At 43.0% G+C, this 23,820-nt stretch overlaps 3 protein-coding genes across 3 annotated transcripts; 2 read left to right on the plus strand and 1 right to left on the minus strand.

Moving 5' to 3' along the window:
- The first annotated feature begins 2,644 nt into the window (after positions 1 to 2,644).
- LOC135698805 (cytochrome P450 6d3-like) lies at positions 2,645 to 3,463 on the plus strand. The gene is made up of 3 exons (XM_065218938.1): positions 2,645 to 3,071; positions 3,141 to 3,246; positions 3,438 to 3,463. The coding sequence occupies exons 1-3, from the start codon at positions 2,682 to 2,684 to the stop codon at positions 3,461 to 3,463; spliced, it is 522 nt and encodes a 173-aa protein (XP_065075010.1). The 5' UTR covers positions 2,645 to 2,681.
- A 459-nt stretch (positions 3,464 to 3,922) lies between these two features.
- Positions 3,923 to 20,030, minus strand: LOC135698750 (activating signal cointegrator 1 complex subunit 2). The gene is made up of 5 exons (XM_065218877.1): positions 19,883 to 20,030; positions 19,744 to 19,821; positions 19,529 to 19,686; positions 5,536 to 5,920; positions 3,923 to 5,470 (listed from the first exon to the last, which is right to left on the minus strand). The coding sequence occupies exons 1-5, from the start codon at positions 19,901 to 19,903 to the stop codon at positions 3,941 to 3,943; spliced, it is 2,172 nt and encodes a 723-aa protein (XP_065074949.1). The 5' UTR covers positions 19,904 to 20,030; the 3' UTR covers positions 3,923 to 3,940.
- Positions 6,098 to 7,715, plus strand: LOC135698772 (probable cytochrome P450 6d5). Its single transcript, XM_065218906.1, has 2 exons — positions 6,098 to 6,727; positions 6,797 to 7,715. The coding sequence occupies exons 1-2, from the start codon at positions 6,104 to 6,106 to the stop codon at positions 7,688 to 7,690; spliced, it is 1,518 nt and encodes a 505-aa protein (XP_065074978.1). The 5' UTR covers positions 6,098 to 6,103; the 3' UTR covers positions 7,691 to 7,715.
- Positions 20,031 to 23,820: the final 3,790 nt, after the last annotated feature.

The raw sequence follows: 23,820 nt of genomic DNA on the forward strand, positions 1-23,820 counted from the left end.
TCCAGAAGAAGACAAAAGAAATTTCTGGGAGAATAAATTGAACTTCCTGGAGAAGAGAAAGAAAATTCCTCGAGACGCTGGCAGAAACTTCCTAAGGTAGATTGGACGAAACATCTGAAGAAAGTCGGAAGCAAGAAGAAAGAAACAAGGACATAATTCCGAATGAAAGAGATTCTTGGGGGATGTTCTAATGATCCAGAAAATTTTCCTGATATTCAAAAAACATCCCTGAAGATCCGAAATTTCTCTGAAGTTTTCGGAACATTCCTGAAATGCAGGAATGAAATATTCCATAATTCCTCAAAATTCCTTAAAAGTTCTTGTAATTTCCTGAAATTAGGGACTGTTTTACAGTTCTCTGGGCATCCTCGAAGCGCTAGGAACTTCCCTGATAATAATAAGACTAACGGAATATCTCCAATCATCTTAGAAGGACTTTCTTGAAGATTACGAAATCTCTTAAATGCTCTCACAATTTTCTTGAATTTATTGTAACATCAGCATTGAAGTTCTCTGATCTTCTCGATATTTTAATTTTTTAAAGTTATCGACACTGCCATTAAAAATCCTAGAACTTCCCATAAAATGTTCTCACAGTGATCTAATTTTCATGTAACTTCCCTTTCGCGTTTCCTAAATTTGCATGAACATTGCTGAAGCTTTCGTAAATTGCCTGAGTTTCTCGGAACTCCTTTATAATTCCAGCAATTTAATTTAAATGAATTGATCTGTCCTGATGTTCTCTGAGCTTCACTAAAATTCCTGAAAACCATTAAATTTCCCTGAAGTCTGGACTTTTCTGAAGTTTCAGAACTTCTTAAATGTGCCTGCAGCTAGTGTAGATCCGCAATAAAAATCTGATAGCATCCTTGAAGCTCCGGGAAAGTTAAAAAAACTGGCGGGAGAAGATGAAAGAATCATAAGAGCGAAGGCTGAAGAAGCTTCCAAGGTAAGGTGGAAGAAAATTCCAGGGAAAGTTGGACAAAACTTCAGGAAGTTTAAAAATGAATAAAAACTTCCGGAAGTTAAATAATGTTTAAAAAATATTTCTCAATTGCCTAGGAATTACCGGAAAGAGCCATCGACTATTTCTCAATTGATGGGTAGTCAAAAACGGTGAGGAAATGCAAACATTAGTTGAAAGAGTATCAAGCATAAGGCATCTTTAGAGATGATTTTTTAGAATTTTGAAGGCTCAAAAAATATGAGGTATTGAAAAAGATACTCACAAAAATTTTCTCCGAAATTCGAGCGCGGGCAGGCAATAAAAGTTTTGATTATTTAAAAAAAAACGGTATAAATCGGTATAATTTTTTTTAAATCGGTATTCTGAGGAACCTTATCGGTATCTAGTTTGGAAATCGGTATTAATACTGATAAATCGGTATATCTGGCAACGCTGATCAGAACTGTCGACGGTGCAAGAAGCTTGGGCATTTTGAAAACGTCTGTCGTATTCGTCCCTCAGAAATACGTTTTTAGCAGATAGTTGAAGAGATACAGGATGATGCTCAGGATACCCCGCGGCCAGCACCGCTATTGGCACCCCTCCGCACAGCAGCTGAAAAGAAAGTCTTCTATACTTCTCACACCGGAAGCGATATTAATGTATTTGATTTTACTGTTGGAGGAGTGAAGATAGAGGTGTTCATCGATTCAGGATCAGATGTTAACATACTCACATCGGAAACCTGGGAGAAACTTAAGACGCAACGGATTGTTGTATCTAAATGCTAACGCGAAAGCAGTAAGACCCTAAAAGCTTAAGCATCAAGTCAGCCACTCGCAATTTTGGGAACTTTCCAAGCAGAAATCCAGATCGGAAAGCGTTCCATAGAAGCAGAGTTCCTAGCGGTTGAAAATGGACAGCGGAATTTGCTGGGCGACACGACTTCGAAACAACTGGGAATCCTGAAGATTGGGTTGGAAATTAACCGAGTTCTGGATGGCAAGAACAATGATTCTCCGTTCTCCAAGATATCAGATACAAAGATACGTATTTTGATGGACCCAACTATTACTCCGGTGTTCCAGCCGTTACGACGAATCACAGCTCGTGTCAAAACGAGCCTTTTTTGGCAAATCTATTGCTTTGCTGCCTAATTTGGTATAAACTAATCTTATCTATTGAAATCAGTCCATCGTGATTAGTCAAAATTTATATTTCAGTGCTAACATTTGAAAACGGCGCAAAAGCCATTTGTAAACAAATGGTTTGTGGGCCCTTTACTCGCTACCCGAAGAACGCCCACGCAAACCAACAGCATCGTCAGGAAGGGGAAAATTTCCCCTACCCGATGTTGCTGTTGTGTCGCGTGGGTGTACTTCAAGTAGTGAGTAAAGGGCCCACAAACCATTTGTTTACAAATGGCTTTTGTGCCGTTTTCAAATGTTAGCACTGATTTAGTCAACTCACTATATCTGAGATCCGTCGTCCGGTTAATCAGTACGAAAATGACACCACTAGCGATCGGACTGGCGCTAGTCTGCGTGGTCGCTTTTGCGTCCCTAAACTACATCTTTGGCTATTAGAAGCGGCGAGGAGTTCGACAGCTGACCCCGTTCTTCCCGTTTGGTAACATAGCGGATGTCTTCCTCGGTAAGGCATCCTTCCCGAAGGTTTGCGAGAACCTCTAAGCAAACAATGGCGCCTGCTCGGTGGATACGTCCTCCTGCGCCCTATGCTATTCGTAAACGATCCCCAGCTGCTCAAGGACATCATGGTTCAGGATTTTCAGTTCTTCCATGACCGTGGTTCATACGTGGATGAAGTGAACGACCCGCTGAGTGGACACCTGTTTTCACTGGCCGGCGAAAAATGGAAACATCTTCGTGCCAAGCTGACACCGACCTTCACCAGTGGCAAACTTAAGGGAATGCTACAGACCTTGGTTGATACGGGCATAGTGATGCAGGACTACGTCCAGACGTACGCCAAAGATGAGGACGTCGTCGAAATCCGAGAGATTGTGGCCCGCTACAACACGGACAATATCGCATCGATTGCATTCGGTATTAAGATCGATTCGATTAACAACCCAAACGAACTGTTTCGTCAAATGGGGCGTAAGGTGGGTGTGCTTCAGATAAGGTGGTTGAATCGTTATCTAACATACCGGTGTGGGCTTATCAATTTTTAGGTATTTCAGCCAAACTTCCGTAACAACATGCGTGGACTGATTAATTTCATGGTCAAGGAATCAAAAATATCTCCAAATGACAAAATGAACCGAATGATAACGCTATGTCAGAAGTGGAAAGCAATAATGATATACTATTCTTCTTTTTTTTCTTGTTCAATAATTTCTGCAGCACAGCTTACTCGGGGCGGTAGAAGGAAACGAGCAATTTTTTGACAAGATGCTTCACGAAGTAAAGCCGAAGATGATACACGTGTGCTAATGGATTTTTTTTTGTTATGTCTTTTTTCAATTCAGATCAATCAATGTCCTCATCTATGTAAAACAATTGAAAAGGCCTCAACTCAATTTTGTAAACACACCTTGTAAGGCTTTTTTTTTATCGCGAATCGAAGTCCACCAACGCAAACCAACAAAATGAACAGGTGGGGGAAATTCTTCTCTACCCGATTGTGTTTTAGGTTTCCGAATGTAGGTTTCGGTTCACGAGAAAATGGCCTTATAAGGTTTTTTTTTCAATTGTTGGTCTTGTATTGCAACAAAGCAGGCAAGCAATACATCATTATCCTTCTACCACTCCGATCGAGCTATGGTACAGACCGAGTTTGTCATGGTAGTCGTAGCAACCGTTTTGTCTGTATCGTTGGTTGCTTTATGAGTTTGAATTCACCCAGGGCTGAACTTACAGGACAATCCTCGTAGAAGTGGCTTTCATTCATGTTCCAATAATTGAAATTCACTACGTAGGTATTTAGCTCGAAAGATATTTAATGAGCCGACGTTCGCGATCAAAACCAACCTTAGGACGGAATCATTCCCTTATTCCTCTTGAAGGTCGCCCCCTGCTTCCGGTTGTGATTGGCACGGCTCGATTTGTTCTCGTTCTTGTGCTTGCGATTGTTCAGCACCTCCTTGTTCTGGCCCTGTCCCTTAGCCTTACCTACGACATCCCTGTTTTGACCACCACCACTTGGTGCCGGTCCTCCTCCTCCACCATCCCTAGCTTGATACTTACTCCGTCGCCTTTCCTCATTTCTCTGCCGAATCGTTTCGGGATTCACGCAGAAATCAAGCGGTTTCTTTCCACCCGACTCTTGTTTCGCATCGTCCTCGTCGCCTTCCTCCTCCTCATCTTCATCGTCCAGCTCGTCCACCAGCGCGTTTCTCATCTGCGCCGACAAACGTACAGTCTTGGATTCACTGTCCGCCATAGCATCGAAGCTATCATCGTACTCGTCGTCGTACTCATCGCACACGTTCGAATACTCCTGGTACCGTCCCTTCATCTCCTTCACGTGACTCTTGTCGTCCAGCATCTCCTTCAAATTCTTCGGCTGCCCTGGCATCCCCTTACCCTTCTTAATTACCCCCTTGATCTTATCGTGAACCATCACATCCAGCTCATCGCCGTCGTAGATGTTCAACCGTTCGATTCCCGTCTCCAGGAAGAAATTATCCGTCTTATCCGGAGGAATGTACGGCTCACTAGGATCCGCGTCAGCCAGATCCGGCGGAAGATTCCCTTCCAAGACCGCTGCAATTGCCTGTTCAACATCGTCGTACCTAACCAAAATCTTCCGGACAAAGCCATCGCCCAGATGCGGTAAAACATCCAACACCTTTCGCACATTAGCCTCAATCTGCTGCTCCGGCGTCAGTGGTTCCACGGTGGACCGACTAGGACCAGCCTCCGGTTCTTCCATTACCCCGCCAGCAGCTTCCCCGAAGCTTTCGTCCTCTTCAGGAAGCTCCCCATCGCCATGGCCGTTGGTGAGCCCGTTTTCTTCCTCGCCTGCCATCCCGCTACAGTAGGCATTCTGGACAAAGTCCAACTTGAAGCTGTCCACTCCTGGGCAGCCTTGCTTCAGGATGTCCAGATCGCGTTCCACCGGATAGTGGCGCTGGTAGTCCCGCACGAAGATCGGATCCGAAAGCGTTTCGGTGAGCACGCAGAGGAACTTATCGGCCGGGACGAGACTCGCTTGCGGGTTTTCCTGGATGGTTTCTAGCTGAAGGTTGACGACGGCACGATAAGTGGCCAGCAGCTCCAGCCGGGCCGAGTTCAGGTAGGCCAGGTACGGCGATTCGTTGTCCATGGCGAAGATGTTCTTGTACAGCAGTACGATGGTGTTGTCGTAGAAGTTGGAAATGGATTGCTCCAGAGCGATGTCGGCACAGATTGGCCGGATGTCCGGGTAAAGTTCTATTAGGAGCGACAGGCAGCTGCAGCAGTCGAGGGTGTAGATGGCCAGGTCGTTGAGGGCACTGCAGGTGGCTAGGTTGCCGTCGATCCGGTCCGTTTCGATGCGATGCTGGATGGTTTTGAACGTCTGGAAAGGTAAGAAATCTTCTCGTTACACTGAGGGAACCCCATGGGACTTTGAGAAATACTTACATTCTGTAGAAACTGCAACCCGACGCGGAGATCCTGCCGGTACTTGGGCTGCAGCTTGAAGATCGTCTGCAGCATCAAACTGAGCACCTGTCGGTTGTCTCGACCGTAGATCGGCAGCAGGTCAAACAGCAACGGAATCGATACCAGATAGTGCTTGTACAATAGCTCCCCAAGAAACTCTTTTCCGACCCAACAGCGGTCCGATTCCCGCTGGGTTATCATCCGACAGATGACTTGCAAAATGCACCGATGCGCAGCTGAATAGAGTGGGAACACCTTGGCAGACGATCGGACCACTCCGACCAGATAGTACGGGATGGCATTCTGGGTGAAGGAGATGACGCTTTCGATGGCACCCGGGTTGTGGACTAGCGTGGACCAGAATCTGAAACGACGCGGAAAAAAAAGTGTTCAAGGTCAAAACGAGTCTTTTTCGGCAAAGTCATTTCGTTGCTGACTGATGTAAACTAATCTTATCTATTGAAAACAGTCCATCATGATCAGTCAAAATTTAAATTTAGTTCACTCACTATAATTGAGAACCGTCGTCGGGTTAATCAGTACGAAAATGATACCGCTAACGATTGGAGTGGCGCTACTCTGCGTGGTCGCTTTTGCGTTGCTAAACTACGTCTTCGGCTATTGGAAGCGGCGAGGAGTTCGACAGCTGACACCGTTCTCCCCGTTTGGCAACATAGCGGATGTCTTCCTCGGTAAGGCATCCTTCCCGAAGGCCTGCGAGAACCTCTACGAACGTAGCAAACAATGGCGCCTGCTCGGTGGATACATCCTCCTGCGCCCTATACTATTCGTCAACGATCCCCAGCTGCTCAAGGACATCATGGTTCGGGATTTTCAGTACTTCCATGACCGTGGTTCATACGTGGATGAAGTGAACGACCCGCTGAGTGGACACCTGTTTTCACTGGCCGGCGAAAAATGGAAACATCTTCGTGCCAAGCTGACACCGACCTTCACCAGTGGAAAACTTAAGGGTATGTTCCAGACCTTGGTTGATACGGGCATAGTGCTGCAGGACTACGTCCAGACGTACGCCAAAAATGAGGACGTCGTCGAGATCCGAGAGATTGTGGCCCGCTACAACACGGACAATATCGCATCGATTGCATTCGGTATTAAGATCGATTCGATTAACAACCCAAACGAACTGTTTCGTCAAATGGGGCGTAAGGTGGGTGTGCTTCAGATAAGGTGGTTGAATCGTTATCTAACATACTGGTGTGGGCTTATCAATTTTTAGGTATTCGAGCCAAACTTCCGTAACAACATGCGTGGACTGATTAATTTCATGGTGCCGAAGCTGAACAAATACTTGAAGATTAAATCCGTTGATGGCGATGTGGAGCGGTTCATCCTGAGCGTTGTGCGGGAGACGTTGGAACTCCGGGAAAAGACTGCCGTCACGCGCAAGGACATGATGCAGCTGCTGCTACAGCTTCGCAATACGGGAACCGTTTCTATCGACGAACGGTGGGATGTAGATACGACCAGCAAGTACAAGAGCCTCTCGCTGGAGGAGGTCGCAGCGCAAGCGCACATATTCTTCCTAGCCGGATTCGAGACATCTTCTACGACGATGTCCTTCTGCCTGTACGAACTGGCCAAGAATCCCTCGATTCAACGCAAGGTTCAAAAGGAAGTCGATTCCGCGTTGGACCGTCACGGAGGCAAGTTGACCTACGAAGGCATAATTGAAATGCAGTACTTGGAATGCTGCATTGATGAAACCCTGCGGAAGTACCCGCCTCTGCCGGTGTTGAACCGAGAATGCACCAAAGACTACAAGGTCCCCGATTCGGACTTCGTAATCGAAAAGGGAACGGCATTAGTGCTTCAGATCGGTGCAATGCAGCACGATCCGCAGTACTATCCGGATCCCATGCGTTTTGATCCGGAGCGCTTCCAGGATCCAGACGTGAAGAACAAACCATATGCGCCGTTCGGCGATGGACCGCGCATCTGCATCGGGCTGCGAATGGGCAAGATACAGACCAAGGTGGGACTGTCGCTGCTGTTGTCCAAGTTCGATTTCGCGCTGTTTGGTCACGATGAACCGGAGTTGGTAATGGATACGAATAACTTCGTCCCTACGCCGGTGGATGGAATCAATTTGAGGATTAGTTGCCGCGGGTAGAGCCGACGTAAAGAGGTTACGGTCGAACATTAGAATGTTTGAAATAACATAATATGACTAAAGCTGGTACTTCTAATGAACCCAATTGTGTATTTTCAAATCATTAGGGCTTCAGCCTGTTGGTGGAATCAATTAAATATATAAATAAATAAACATTCTTATACAAGGGGCATCCCACTCTAAACTTTAGTTCTAATATTAATTAAATATTTTCAAATATCTCTTAAGTGTTTTTAAGTTTTTCAAATCTTGCCTACTACGATGGCATAACCGGTTGCTAGTGCAGTTGTTTATTGCTGTATTCTCTGTTAATTTTTTACGATCCGTGACACATCAAATTTAGCTTTGAACTGTTTTAATTGGAATGTACTAACCGAAACGAAAGGTCGAGACGAACCTGGACTAAAATTGAAACCCGAGAACACGTTTTTCGGAACGGCGGAATTTTCTATCGGTTGCAACAAATAGAATGCGCAGACATTTGGTATTGTAGGTACGCTGATTACTCGGGAGGTAGGGATGTCGTCACAAAATCCTCAATCATCCTCCCCCGCCTTGAGGTAATTCCTCAATCCGGAAGTGGACACAGTTTCTGCACTGGGCGCTGGTATTGCGATTTATCTCGACGCAACGTGACAGTGCGAACTAACCCAACAAACAATTGAGAGCTCTTATAAAACACCTGAGTTGATCAAACGTTGAATAATAGCTTCCAGAGTTGAACAAGAATGTAGTTGTATTGCCATTTGATTAAAAGTTTTAAAAGCTGTTGGAGCACTCTTAAATGATTGTTTACGTTCGGTTTAACTATATGCTTTATAAGACCTACGATAACTTTTATAGCACCTTAGTTAAACTGATTCACAAGAGCTATACAGAACGTGGAATAAACGCATAAAAACAAACCATTGGGAGCTCTTATACAACACCTGAGTTGATCAAACGTTGAATAATAGCTTCCAGAGTTGAACAAGAATGTAGTTGTATTGCCTTTTTGGTTAGAAGCTTCAAAAGCTGCTTGGAGCACTCTTAAATGATTGTTTACGTTCGGTTAAACTGTTTGACAGGAGCCATATAGGATGTGGAATAAACGCATCAAAACAAACCATTGGGAGCTCTTATAAAACACCTGAGTTGATCAAACGTTGAATAATAGCTTCCAGAGTTGAACAAGAATGTAGTTGTATTGCCTTTTTGGTTAGAAGCTTCAAAAGCTGCTTGGAGCACTCTTAAATGATTGTTTACGTTCGGTTAAACTGTTTGACAGGAGCCATATAGGATGTGGAATAAACGCATCAAAACAAACCATTGGGAGCTCTTATAAAACACCTGAGTTGATCAAACGTTGAATAATAGCTTCCAGAGTTGAACAAGAATGTAGTTGTATTGCCTTTTTGGTTAGAAGCTTCAAAAGCTGCTTGGAGCACTCTTAAATGATTGTTTACGTTCGGTTAAACTGTTTGACAGGAGCCATATAGGATGTGGAATAAACGCATCAAAACAAACCATTGGGAGCTCTTATAAAACACCTGAGTTGATCAAACGTTGAATAATAGCTTCCAGAGTTGAACAAGAATGTAGTTGTATTGCCTTTTTGGTTAGAAGCTTCAAAAGCTGCTTGGAGCACTCTTAAATGATTGTTTACGTTCGGTTAAACTGTTTGACAGGAGCCATATAGGATGTGGAATAAACACATCAAAACAAACCATTGGGAGCTCTTATACAACACCTGAGTTGATCAAACGTTGAATAATAGCTTCCATAGTTGTACAAGCATGTAGTTGTATTGCCATTTGGTTAAAAGCTTCAAAAACTGCTTGGAGCACACTTAAATGATTGTTTACGTTCGGTTAAACTGTTTGACAGGAGCCATATAGGATGTGAAATAAACGCATCAAAACAAACCATTGGGAGCTCTTATAAAACACCTGAGTTGATCAAACGTTGAATAATAGCTTCCAGAGTTGAACAAGAATGTAGTTGTATTGCCTTTTTGGTTAGAAGCTTCAAAAGCTGCTTGGAGCACTCTTAAATGATTGTTTACGTTCGGTTAAACTGTTTGACAGGAGCCATATAGGATGTGGAATAAACGCATCAAAACAAACCATTGGGAGCTCTTATAAAACACCTGAGTTGATCAAACGTTGAATAATAGCTTCCAGAGTTGAACAAGAATGTAGTTGTATTGCCTTTTTGGTTAGAAGCTTCAAAAGCTGCTTGGAGCACTCTTAAATGATTGTTTACGTTCGGTTAAACTGTTTGACAGGAGCCATATAGGATGTGGAATAAACGCATCAAAACAAACCATTGGGAGCTCTTATAAAACACCTGAGTTGATCAAACGTTGAATAATAGCTTCCAGAGTTGAACAAGAATGTAGTTGCATTGCCTTTTTGGTTAGAAGCTTCAAAAGCTGCTTGGAGCACTCTTAAATGATTGTTTACGTTCGGTTAAACTGTTTGACAGGAGCCATATAGGATGTGGAATAAACACATCAAAACAAACCATTGGGAGCTCTTATAAAACACCTGAGTTGATCAAACGTTGAATAATAGCTTCCAGAGTTGAACAAGAATGTAGTTGTATTGCCTTTTTGGTTAGAAGCTTCAAAAGCTGCTTGGAGCACTCTTAAATGATTGTTTACGTTCGGTTAAACTGTTTGACAGGAGCCATATAGGATGTGGAATAAACGCATCAAAACAAACCATTGGGAGCTCTTATACAACACCTGAGTTGATCAAACGTTGAATAATAGCTTCCAGAGTTGTACAAGAATGTAGTTGTATTGCCTTTTTGGTTAGAAGCTTCAAAAGCTGCTTGAAGCACTCTTAAATGATTGTTTACGTTCGGTTAAACTGTTTGACAGGAGCCATATAGGATGTGGAATAAACACATCAAAACAAACCATTGGGAGCTCTTATACAACACCTGAGTTGATCAAACGTTGAATAATAGCTTCCATAGTTGTACAAGCATGTAGTTGTATTGCCATTTGGTTAAAAGCTTCAAAAACTGCTTGGAGCACACTTAAATGATTGTTTACGTTCGGTTAAACTGTTTGACAGGAGCCATATAGGATGTGAAATAAACGCATCAAAACAAACCATTGGGAGCTCTTATAAAACACCTGAGTTGATCAAACGTTGAATAATAGCTTCCAGAGTTGAACAAGAATGTAGTTGTATTGCCTTTTTGGTTAGAAGCTTCAAAAGCTGCTTGGAGCACTCTTAAATGATTGTTTACGTTCGGTTAAACTGTTTGACAGGAGCCATATAGGATGTGGAATAAACGCATCAAAACAAACCATTGGGAGCTCTTATAAAACACCTGAGTTGATCAAACGTTGAATAATAGCTTCCAGAGTTGAACAAGAATGTAGTTGTATTGCCTTTTTGGTTAGAAGCTTCAAAAGCTGCTTGGAGCACTCTTAAATGATTGTTTACGTTCGGTTAAACTGTTTGACAGGAGCCATATAGGATGTGGAATAAACACATCAAAACAAACCATTGGGAGCTCTTATACAACACCTGAGTTGATCAAACGTTGAATAATAGCTTCCAGAGTTGAACAAGAATGTAGTTGTATTGCCTTTTTGGTTAGAAGCTTCAAAAGCTGCTTGGAGCACTCTTAAATTATTGTTTACGTTCGGTTAAACTGTTTGACAGGAGCCATATAGGATGTGGAATAAACGCATCAAAACAAACCATTGGGAGCTCTTATACAACACCTGAGTTGATCAAACGTTGAATAATAGCTTCCAGAGTTGAACAAGAATGTAGTTGTATTGCCTTTTTGGTTAGAAGCTTCAAAAGCTGCTTGGAGCACTTTTAAATGATTGTTTACGTTCGACCAACCACAATTTCGTTGCTAAAAATAGCACAAGTGATAGGCATGTTTATATAACCAAAAGGCAATGATTATTCGACTGCAAGAGAAGTCACTCAAGATGAGCTTGATATACTTCTCTCATATGATCAAAATATGTATTCAAGAATAGAGCAGATGGAAACAGAAGCGGCTGGCAATCCGGGATCATGAGTTCGAATCTTGCTTCGAGAAACCTTCGGTGGAGTAGAGGTAAATTATATATAGGTGTTATTAATAAATGCAAACATTAATTTAAGACATATATCATATAATCAACGATAACATTTCTAGATAAATTCTCTCAATTAATAATTAGAGAGATTAATTGAAAGAATATCAATCAAAGATTAAACAGATGCTTGTTATTACTTCCTCCATGATCACAGAATGTGAATTATGGCATAATTACATATTTTTTCAATGTGCACAAATAAATTAAATTAATAAAAACTGTACAAGCAATTATTTTGGCGTACCACGACAATTGTTAAACTAATTTTAATCTGTGAATATTGTGAGTACTTACACAACGGTTATTAAGGAGTCATTAAAAAGTGCTATAAACGCTTTTCACCGCTTGCTGTATAGTGATTATTTAGGAGTCATAAAAGAGTGTAACAAACGCCTCTCAGGTTCAATCTCTAATACATTTCGAAGCAGCTGCTAGGAGGTGTCTACAAACGTTGTATTAGAGCTTTCACCAAAACAATAAAGCTTTAGTTTAAATATGTATCTATAAACGTTGTATAAAAGTTGCTTCTATCCGGTTGTTAAGGAGTCATTGAAAAGTGCTATAAACGCTTTTCACCGCTTGCTGTACAGTGATTATTTAGGAGTCATAAAAGAGTGCAACAAACGCCTCTCAGGTTTCCTCTCTACTAAATTTCAAAGCAGCTGTCAGGAAGTGTCTACAAACGTTGTATAAGAGCTTTCACCAAAACAATAAAGCTTGACTTTAAATATGTATCTATAAACGTTGTATAAAAGTTGCTTCTATCCGGTTGTTAAGGAGTCATTGAAAAGTGCTATAAACGCTTTTCAAAGCTTGCTGTACAGTGATTATTTAGGAGTCATAAAAGAGTGCAACAAACGCCTCTCAGGTTTACTCTCTATTAAATTTCAAAGCAGCTGTCAGGAAGTGTCTACAAACGTTGTATAAGAGCTTTCACCAAAACAATAAAGCTTGACTTTAAATATGTATCTATAAACGTTGTATAAAAGTTGCTTCTACTCCTATACCGCGTATACATATAATGCTGTAGTTGAACAGGTTCTCCAAACCAGTGTAAACAAGAGTTTTACAGAAGTTGTAATAAACAAATTGTACAGTTATTATTCAGCATGCAGTTGAATAAAATCACAATGGAAGCGTTTCTTCAACAAGAAATTGATTTTGGATAAACGTTTTACTGAATACGTTAGACAACACCTTTGTGTTGCAGTTGTATAGGTTCTCCAAACCAGTGTAAACAAGGGTTTTATAAAAGTTGTGGTGAACACATTGTGCAATTATTATTCAACATGCAGCTGAACAAAATCAAAACGAAAGCGTTTCTTCAACTGGAAATTGTTACTTGGGAAGCCATGCTTATCGGGATGAACTGTGGATACCTGGGCCAATTCCCAAGCGGACGGCGGAGTGTTGTCGTTTGTGACCAAGTCTCGAGTGTTTTTTCACTTTCCTCGTGGCTGCAGAGTTGCGATGTACTCATCACGCCAACGGTTCCAAAACTCGACGGTATATCTTTGAACTTTCTGCCAATGGTCCAACTGGTTCACCTTGAGGTGCATGTCATCAGGTTCGGGCAGTAAATTTAGCGGTTGCCCAACCAAGTGAGGGTTTCGAGACTGTCCGGCGAACTGGAGATCGGACAGAGAGGTCTCGAGTTGAGACACGCTTCTATTTGGCAGAGTACAGTTGATAGTTCCTCAAATGTCAGCTTCTCGTTTTCCAAATGCCACCTTGATGTGGACTGGATGGCGGGTTGAACCTCCAACGAATGCCAAGATTGCTGAAGAACGGTTCGGTGTTCTTGCTGTGAGCTTCAGTTACTTCATAGATTTCCTTCAAGTATCGGTCGTTGTCCGACCAGATTTCATTGCAGTATCCTCGGCGAGCAATCATCCGCTTGAATGCTGCCAAGAAAGTATCCGTAGACAGGTCACCTGCGACTTCCAAGTGAACTGCCTTGCTCGAGAGGCACACAAAGACGACGATATATCCCTTCGAGCAACGTTCACCGCGATTTTTGCTACATCTTACCAGCATCAAGCCGGCATAATCGACTCCAACATGGTTAAACGGTCGACATGCTTTTACGCGCGCCGCTGGTAGACTTCCCATCAATTGCTGCGACATCTTCGCTTTCTGTCGGCAGCACTTAACGCAATTCCGGATCACTTGCTTGATGACACGTTGGCCGCCTTGGATCCAGTAGGTCTGATTGATTGTTGCTGTCAAGAGTGTGGAACCCGCGTGACAGTTCCGTAGGTGCATCTTTTCCACCAGCAATCTCGTAAGACGGTGGTTCTTCGGGAGAATAACTGGGTGCTTGACTTCGAAAGGAAACGACGATTGCTGCAGGCGTCCACCGACCCTGATCGTGCCGATACCATCAAGGAATGGGTACAAGCCGCAGATCTTGGATTTCGGATGGACTTCGCTCCCCTTTGCCAACGATTTGACTTCTTCGTAGTGTTCGTGCTGTGCCAGTCTGACGAGCTGCAACCTGGCGTCCTGCGACGACGACGTTTCTCGTAGCGTGTTGATGCCTTCGATCCCAGGTTGTAGATAAACCGCTTCACGCACGCCAACTGTCGAAGCTCGATCGACTATTGAGGATTTGCTTCTCGATTTCGTACGTCGTTACTGGAATGCTAACAGAAATGTTTAGGAATTGGAATCGCTTACGTACATCCAGAGTAGCTTCATCGTGTTCTTCGGACAAGACACTTCGTTTCCAGGTTGCGGAATCCTCCACTTCGGTCCTATCCACCACAGAGGATGATCGACTAGGGAAGCACAATCCACCGGATTTTCAGTCGATGCAACATGATCCCAATGCTTACGTGGAAGAATCTCAAGTATCGAAGATGTTCTATTAGCCACGTAAGTGTTCCATTTACGCGGATGTCCTACCAGCCATTGCAGGACTATGATCGAATCCGTCCAGGCGAACCGGTCTACCTGGAAGCGTTTGAGAGGTTCAGCAAATTGTTTCAGCAGCTTGGCGAGTAATTCAACGGACCTGAGATACACGACCGCTGAGTACGCCTCCTCAGAAGCGTCAGAAAAGCCATGTAATTCGATGTGGTTGTCGTAATTCGCTGCCCATCTTGGAATCCTGATCTTCTCCAGGTAGTGTAGGTTTGCCTTCAAATCGACCCACATTTCTTCAACGACAGGAGGTAATGGCCAGTTTAGGTCGTACAACCAGCAATGTTGAAATAGAATTTTAGCTCGAACGATGACCGGCGCAAACCACCCGAATGGATCGAACAGCCTGGCGGAATCCGACAATAGCTGGTGCTTCGTATTGGGACCATCAATCTGCAGATTTACCTTGAGTGTGAAGACGTCTATGTCCGGAATCCAATGAATTCCCAGGGCTTTCACCGAATTGCGTTCATCCGGAAACTGTATCTGTACTGCGGTAATGCTGACTTCAGGTAGCGACTTCAGAACCGCCGCCGAATTGGAACTCCATTTCCGTAATGTAAATCCAGCACTCTCTATGATCTCGTTGATCTCCTTGATCAAACGAATGGCTTCTTCTTCCAATTTGCTCCCGATGTAAGATCGTCGACGTATGTATTCTTCATGATCCGTTCAGCTGCTTCAGGATACTTCCCTTTGTATTCTTCCGCTGCCGTCTTGAGCGCCGCCATGGCCAGAAATCCAGAGTTCTTGAGTCCATATGTCACCGTGCGAAGCCGGAAGTGTTGTATCGGCTTGTCCGGCGAACTTCTCCATACCACACGTAGGTAGTCTCGATCGTCAGGGTGCGTAAGTACTTGACGGTACATTTTTACTGCGTCCGCCGTAAAAACCACATCGAAGAACCTGAACTCCATCATGATATCGAATATCTCAGTGTTAATGTTCGGGGCGTCCAGTAACAAATCATTCAGTGAGACTCCAGAAGTCGTGGCACATGATGCATCGAACACAACTCGGAGTTTGGTCGTGGTGCTATCTTCCTTTACGACCCCATGATGCAGCAAATAATATGAGTTCGTGCAATTAACCAGAATCTCTGTTTCCGGAATCAGCTCCATATGGCCCAAATCCTGATACTCTTGCATGAATGCAACGTATCTCTCCTTGAAGCTGCTGTCGGTCTCGAACTTCCGTTCCATTGCGCGTAGCCTACGGACTGCTGCGGTCAGCGAATCTCCAAGTTGCTGCTTTGAATCGTTCATTGGCAATCGAATGATAAAGCGTCCATCTTTCGAGCGAGTGTGCGTCTTGTTAAAATGATCAACGACCCTTTGCTCCTTTTCTGTCCATTGCTTAGCTTGACGAAGCTCCTGATCTTCCCAGAACAATCGCAGGGTGCGATCGATGTCGAAATCTTGGTGAAGATTGATTGCCGAGTGATGTGTGTGCATACACCATTGCTTCGAGATTCTTCCTGCAACCATCCACCCGAAGATAGAACGTTGTGCTACAGGAATACCGTTTGGATCCTTGACCTGGCCGGCTTGCAGTACGGACAGGAAGACATCCGATCCCAGTATGACCTCAACCGAGCTTGGTTGATTGAAGTGGGGATCCGCCAGTTGCAGACCCTTCAAGTATGGCATGCTTGCCACGTCGAAACGCTGGCACGGCAGGGTTGCCGTGAGCCTTCCAAGAACAAAAGCTTGAGTGGTGAGTTTAGTTTCCTCGTTGAAACGCGATGAAATCACCAGCGTGACAATGCTGGCAGTGGTACCGACGACTTCACCGCTGACACCAGTGATCTCCAAAGAAGCGTTGCTACGCCTCAACCCAAGGCGGTTGGCACACGCTGTCGTGATGAGAGATGCCTGGGAACCACAATCAATTAGCATTCTTACGTCGTGTAGCTTCCCATCACCTCCTCGAAGTTTTGCCACCATCGTTGGTAGCAGTGCGAATGCAAACGGTCCGTGGTTTTCAGCCACTGTTTGCGCTACGTTGGTAGAGATCGATGCGACCTCCAATTCCGGTTCCGGTTGCGAACTTCCTTGACCATCTTCCTGCTTTTCATCCGGTTTCTTGACTTCCCGCTGGCATAGCATTGTATGGTGCCGTTGGTTGCACTGTGAAGTGCGACATACCGACTTCGACTGACACCGGTTCGCTGTGTGGGATGGACGCAAGCAATTGAAGCACAGTTTCGACTTAAGTGCCAATTCCCTACGCGCCGCCACATCCATGGCCTTGAATTGTTCGCAGTGGTAAGTTGGGTGATCCATGCTGCACTTCGCACACGACACATGTGCAGCACCAGCATGAAAGGCTTGAAACTTCTTCTCGGCTCCAGTTGCCTTCGAAAACTCCTTCTTCGCAGGTTCTCCCAGCTTCCTATAAAACGCCGAACAAGTTTCCAGAGCATCGCAGCGTTTTTGCAGGAACTGCGAACTTCGGATTTTCTTCGTCAATGATTTTCTGCGCCCACAGTGAGCGTGTCTCTCGGTCCACCTTCTCAAGCAGCAGATGGATGAGCCAAGGATCCCGTGTTTCGTACTCGTTGCCAAGAGCTTTTAGCTGTCGGATGGTGTCATCAGAAGTAGCCACCAGTTTCTTCAATCCGCTTGCGTTGGTGGTTGATGGCTGATCAACGAACTCACGAACGAGGGCAAACACCGTGTATTTTTTCTTATCGTAGTGCGTCACGAGTGTTTCCCACGCTTCGTTGTAGTTTGCGTCGCTGATTGGGAAGGAATTCACCATCCGCTTTGCTTCACCGTCCAAATAGGAAAACAAATACTGCATCTTGACGGAAGCTTTCAGATCCTGCCTGTTGTGGATCGTGCTGACAAACAAATCCTTAAGCGAATTCCACGCCGTTCGCTCTCCTCGGAAAATGGGAATGTTTAGTTGCGGTAGCTTCACATTCACTTGGGGTTCCTGATTCCACACCTGACCGCCCGCTGCCGGCTGCTGCGGTGGCTGGTTTTGTCGATCCAGCATTGCCTGCTGCGTTTCCAAAAGTGTCTTGATTGCATCCCGCAGATCACTAGACGACTCATTCCTTTCACTTTGCTGGGACATCTGGTCTTCATTTTCTCCCAGGTAACCCGTGTAGGTCTTTTACTTGAAAATAGACCTCATCAAATCGGAGCCGGTGGTTGAACACCGATGCCACATCCTCCAGATTCGCAATGTTCTCCTCAATCGTCGTTTGAACGGCTTCGAAATTTGCTGCAAGTTCGGTGAGCTTCTCCCGACGTTCATGCACTTCCCCGTACGATGGGTTCCGGGTGTGAAGCGATTGCGCGACGGACAGCTCCCCCTTTATTTTCGCGAACATAACCTCTCGCTTCGACAAAAACTTTTGCATATCCGGCGGATCCATTATCCGGTTCGAAGGACCAAAAAACTATGTACGAACCGAAACGAAAGGTCGAGACGAACCTGGACTAAAAATTGAAACCCGAGAACACGTTTTTCGGAACGGCAGAATTTTCCTATCGGTTGTAACAAATAAAATGTGCAGACAAACTTGTCTTAACGTGTTTATATTTCAACTGTTCGAATACAAGTGTTTTGTTTGTTTTCTCTTCGCTTTGCGCTGGCAGATATTTGGCGCCAGCAAGGTAAGTTGGTATTGTAGGTATGCTGATTGCTCGGGAGGTAGGGATGTCGTCACAAAATCCTCAAACAATTAGTGACTTATTTGGATGGACACCCTGATATAGGTAATTGACACTGATCATAATCTTAAATGGGATGCTGTGATGCGAAATGCACAATTATCAGTTGCGTCATTTGTACCACGCCGAGTTCTGATAGTTGCAATCAAGGCAGCGTGGAAAGGTCGGCAAGTGTTCTCAATCCGACTCAAATAGTTCAGAACATTTGTCAACATCATCCCCTGGTGGAACTCTACATTCTGTTCCGCCTGGTACTCTCTTGACACGGCACATCATGGGCCGGGACGCTCAGTATTTACAGCACCGTGGAATCTACATGGACGAAGAACACGATCCCCGGACGACCCGTTCTTCAAAATAGTCCACAGCTCCGTGCAGTCCAATGCGAAGAATATGCTTCGATGGATCGGCAGTTTTCTGCCCGAACTCGGCTTATTCAACGACACGTAGAAGACTTCATAACGGACGTCATGAGCCAGACAGTATAGTTTCGGGAAAACAACAACGTTTCCCGTCGAGAAATCGTTTAGTATATGCTGAAGCTGAAAGAAGCTGGATCCATTGAAATATCAGAGATCGTTCGCATGGCATACACTTTTCTCCAGACCGGAATGGAAGCCAGTGTCTCGTCGACTGCTTTTTGCCTTTATTAAATCGCCAAAAAATCTGAGATTCAACAGAGAGTATAGAGGGAGATCGACGAAACTCTTCAGCGCAACGACTGTTAGTTCACCTACGACATTTTAGTCGGTATGACATATTTGGACAACTGCGCAAATGAAATTTTACGCAAGTTTCCAACCCTCACATACCGTAACCTATGCACGAAATACTACATGGTCCCAGAAACCAACATTCCCATCCGGAAGGGCACTCTGGTCCATATTCCCATGTACGAACATGCATTGCGATCCGAAATTATTCCCTCATCCGAATGACTACCTCCCGGATCGTTTCAACGGTCCGGAAAGGACTTCGCCAATACCTCGGCCAAAGGATGGGTAAAATTAATGTGAAAATTGGGCAGGTTCATCTACTAGCAAACTTCCAACTAACCAATCGGGACGATCGGCTTCGGGAGGTGCAAATCGAAACACTCAGGGACGCATCGACAAGAAAATTACTCACCGAAAGTGCTCCAGCCCCAGTAGCCATTCCATGTCCTTGACGAACCACTCGGATTCGCTGACCCACTGATCGAGTGCGGCACCTTCCTCCACCAGGCCATTCCTCATCGGGAACGAAACGTACTTGGTGAAACAGCGGGACTCCATCCATTTTTCGTGCTGTTGAAAAAAATAATGTTAAGACTGTTTTGATGATGCAATAAAGGTAACACCTACCAAAGCAGGAAGCTTCCGTTTTACACCGTCCTCATCGAACGGGAGAAGTAGCTCGTTCAGCGGGAGGTTCTTTTCGTTCTGAGCAAAATGAAACTGGATTAGGGATGGAATCCATCGTCAAACAGAACATTTCACTTACCTCGAATGTCACGAAAACCATGATTGTTTTTTATGCTATTCAGTAGATTGTTAAAGTTTGAAACTAGTTCATCGAATTGTGGAGGAAACTGAAACCAAAATCACCGAATTTTCGTAGAAATTTCGCAAAAAACGCTACTCTCTTGCATTTGCTTACACGCTAACTTGAGAGTACCCATTAAATGAGTATTTTGTACTCATTTCTTGAATTCATTCCAAACTGTCAAAAAATGGGTATTTTCAAAAAATGAAAAGCGGGTAATTTTGATTCATTTTTAAAATTTGCTTCTTGTAGTTAAAATGGGTTAGAAATAATCATTAGTGATTCAATGCAAAAGTGACACCATTTTCAGAAGCGAGATAAAAGCACAGTGCGGAAGTGCAACATTTAATCCAAAAAACTGGAAAGTACGAATATTTTTCGTTGAAATTTATTCGTATACGATATTTGACAGAATTCGCTTGTCCTGTTTCCGAATGCTCTGCGATCGTTCCAGGCAATCCTATTCCAGTACGGTTCATTTAAAGCTTTGAGGGCCCCCATCCTAAGGTGTCACCCCTGGAAAGATTTACAAGATAATTTTGCCGGATTTCGAGCCGATGTGCACCAGTAAGCCAAAACCGAAGTAGAGCAAGTGCAGGGAAAAGTAGGACGCACGAGTTTTCCAAAAAATCCCTTCTATTTCCGCAGCAGGCGATGATATTTGGGCTGTGGAACCATCTCAGCACTAGCGGTTGAGGTTTTTTTTAATGCTTCGGAGTGTTCTAGGGAGTGTTTAATGTGCTAATGTTTCTTTATTCTAATAAAGAAAAAGTTTTGTTGATCTTAAGTTGACTTCTGTCGTATTTATTATTGTTAATAATGGAACGTTATAAATGGGTACTATTTATTCATTTGAAAAAAAAAACATAAAGTGTAAAAAATACCCATTGCATGACGTACTAGTCGAATACTCATTAATGAGTAAAGTCGGTTTTACTCATTTCATGAGTTAAGCCACTTTTCTTCGAAATGGGTAAAATTTTACTCATTAATGGGTACTTTGGAGTTAGCGTGTACACCGACGAAATAAAATTTTGTTTACGTCTCGGACTACTGTCAATGTCATCATCAGCTGATTGAATTTTGCACGCTAAATCGGAAACAGGAAGTGTAGAGGGTGAATTTTACCTACTTTCACTTTACGCAATCGATTTGATTTTTGAAAGGGCCTATCATGTGGCTTATACACATTCAAAAGATTTTTAATTTAACTCCTGACTGATGCATGTAGTCCATTCTTGCCCCTTATTACGAGTGTGACTTCACGGTGAAAACGAAGCGAAGTGACCACTTATCACTCCCGGTGAAGTGATTGTCGGGGCTTATTACGGTTACGGATGTCACTTCACCACGCAGAAAAATCTATCGTGAGGTAAATTCTAGATACAGATGGAATTAAGGTTTTACTCTCACCACAAAATGCGTGGTAAATTTAACGAACATAACGGGCCTTATTACACAGAAAAAAAAAAAGTTTTTGAATATTACATCCAAACTGCTGCAACCATCGGTTGTGTAATATAACGTTGTACGATGTACATCGATTTTGCGAACAAAATAACATCCATTGATGTAATATTGTATCTGCTTTTTGCTATTACATCATTATTTTCATACATCAGCTTGAATTACATTGATCGATATTACATTTTTTTTGCTGTGTACACGGTGATAAGGAAGTGATACTCAGAATAAGAGCCGTGATTACCGTACAAATCAAATGGAAATCACTTCACCGTGACGACAAGTGACAAGTTTTCATCGTGAAGTGACATCCGTAATAAGCCACAACGTCATCATCAGCATCGCTCCCTACACTAATACAATTCCACACATTTTTATTGACGAATTTCCACGTGAAATTCCACATGATTTTCATGTGACCACACATAAACAGAATCCACTCAGAAGCACACATGAAATTTATGAGTCAAATGAATAGTATGTGTGGTTACACATGGCTTTTATGTGTACACATATTAAGTATGTGTCTGACACATAGATATCATTTGTTGATCACATTGCAAAAATTCATGTGTGGGACACATAAAAACCTGGGTACTGCGAACACAGCCGTTTTTGTTTTGCAAGTCAGCAGGAAACAACTTGAAAATTTTCCGATATCACAAATTGTTTTGCTAATGCACTGCTCACAATTTGCATATACATGCTGTCGAAAGTTCACCCTTTGCTTCATAAATAACGTGTACATGGTGTTGGGAGTGCACCTACCCACATGACTCTTATAAAGTTTGTTTGCATTCTTCCTTCAGCAGTTCGTGCAGGTTCGTTCGTTCGTTACATTGTTTACATCTGACTATTTGAGCAAGTTTTTTGTTGAAGAATACTAGTAAAAAAATGCCGAAATGACAATATTTTCAACATTGACCACAATACTTTCTCTGCCGACGGGGGTTGTATGAGAAAAGTATCACTTTTAGCAGCTCTAGATCGTTGGATTCTTTTTGACAACCATTTCGTGTTTCTCCGCACCACTCAGATAAAAACAATCTTTGAAATTTTATCTGTGTACAATGACGTCACTATTTGCGTTTCCGATATTTAGAGCAACCGTACCAATGAGTAAATAAGACACATTTACCAACCTCTACCATAACGCTACTTGCGTACCGGGGGTTGTTCAGGTGGGGGAAATAGCAATCCGCACCATGGGAAGTAGAGGGGTTCATAAATTTAGCAACCCGGTAGCAACGCATCAGACAGTTGCTATTTTGAATAAACGTCAAAAGTTTGTTTTGCCGGTGTGGAAAACGGTAACTTAAATTATGACTCTGATAGCAACGACCGGTGTGGAGAGGAGTGATTAAGCCAGCATGGAAACGCTGTGCCTATAAGTAAAATAGTGCCCCAAATGGCAACGACTGGTACGGATGCTCTTACGAATACAGCAACATTTGAAGGTCTTCTTTACCTTCCTCCTGTAAAGCCCTACAGTAAAAGTATGGACGTCTGTCAAAAGTTGTTCCAATCGAATCGTCAAAATGCACCGCTTTGTTCTATTGGAACTGGGTACTGCGAACACAGCCGTTTTTGTTTTGCAAGTCAGCAGGAAACAACTTGAAAATTTTCCGATATCACAAATTGTATTGCTAATGCACTGCTCACAATTTGCATATACATGCTGTCGAAAGTTCACCCTTTGCTCCATAAATAACGTGTACATGGTGTTGGGAGTGCACCTACACACAAATAACAAAAATTGTTGCTATTAAAATTAATGCAATTTCAAAATAAAAGTTTTCTAAATTTAATAGTTTGAACTGTGAAAATTTTCAAAATGAAAGTTATATCTTTGGTTTGAAAGTGTTTCTTTCATTTCTGACTTGTAATTTTAAAAGTACATTTTTTAAAATAAAAGTTGTTCAGCTATCAAAAATACCTCTTCATAGTAAAGTTTTTGGCAGCACTGAACTCCACTTAATTTACCGCCAAATTTGAGTTGGCGAGACGAGGAAAACAAATCGTTCTACGGAAATCAAATGCGTGGAATCAGTATTTGATAGATCCCGACCAACCATTCGTGAAACTTCTCCAAAGTTCTTTGCACAAAAATAAAGATTAATGTCGGTAATTCGTTACTTTCAAGTTTCTTTGATTTCGATGAATATATTTAAAAATCTTTACTGTTCGATACTTATATTTAAGATAATTTCTTTATCGGTCGCATGACAGTAATCTATAAAGATGCCATACTAAATTTCTTCTAATTTCGATGTGTCACAAGGACTAAAGTTTTCTTTATAAATATTCATCTAAAAATATTTGAATACTGATACCATCGTAACGTTGAACTTTGGCAAAGAACAATAAAGATTGTCATTCTTCATCGAGAGAAGCATGATCTGCTGGAAAATGAACGGGAAGACTGATCGATG

This window comes from Ochlerotatus camptorhynchus, unplaced genomic scaffold (genome assembly GCF_037179485.1).
Source record: "Ochlerotatus camptorhynchus isolate MF236.1 unplaced genomic scaffold, CSIRO-AGI_Acam_v1.1 ptg000094l, whole genome shotgun sequence".
NCBI lineage: Eukaryota > Metazoa > Arthropoda > Insecta > Diptera > Culicidae > Ochlerotatus > Ochlerotatus camptorhynchus.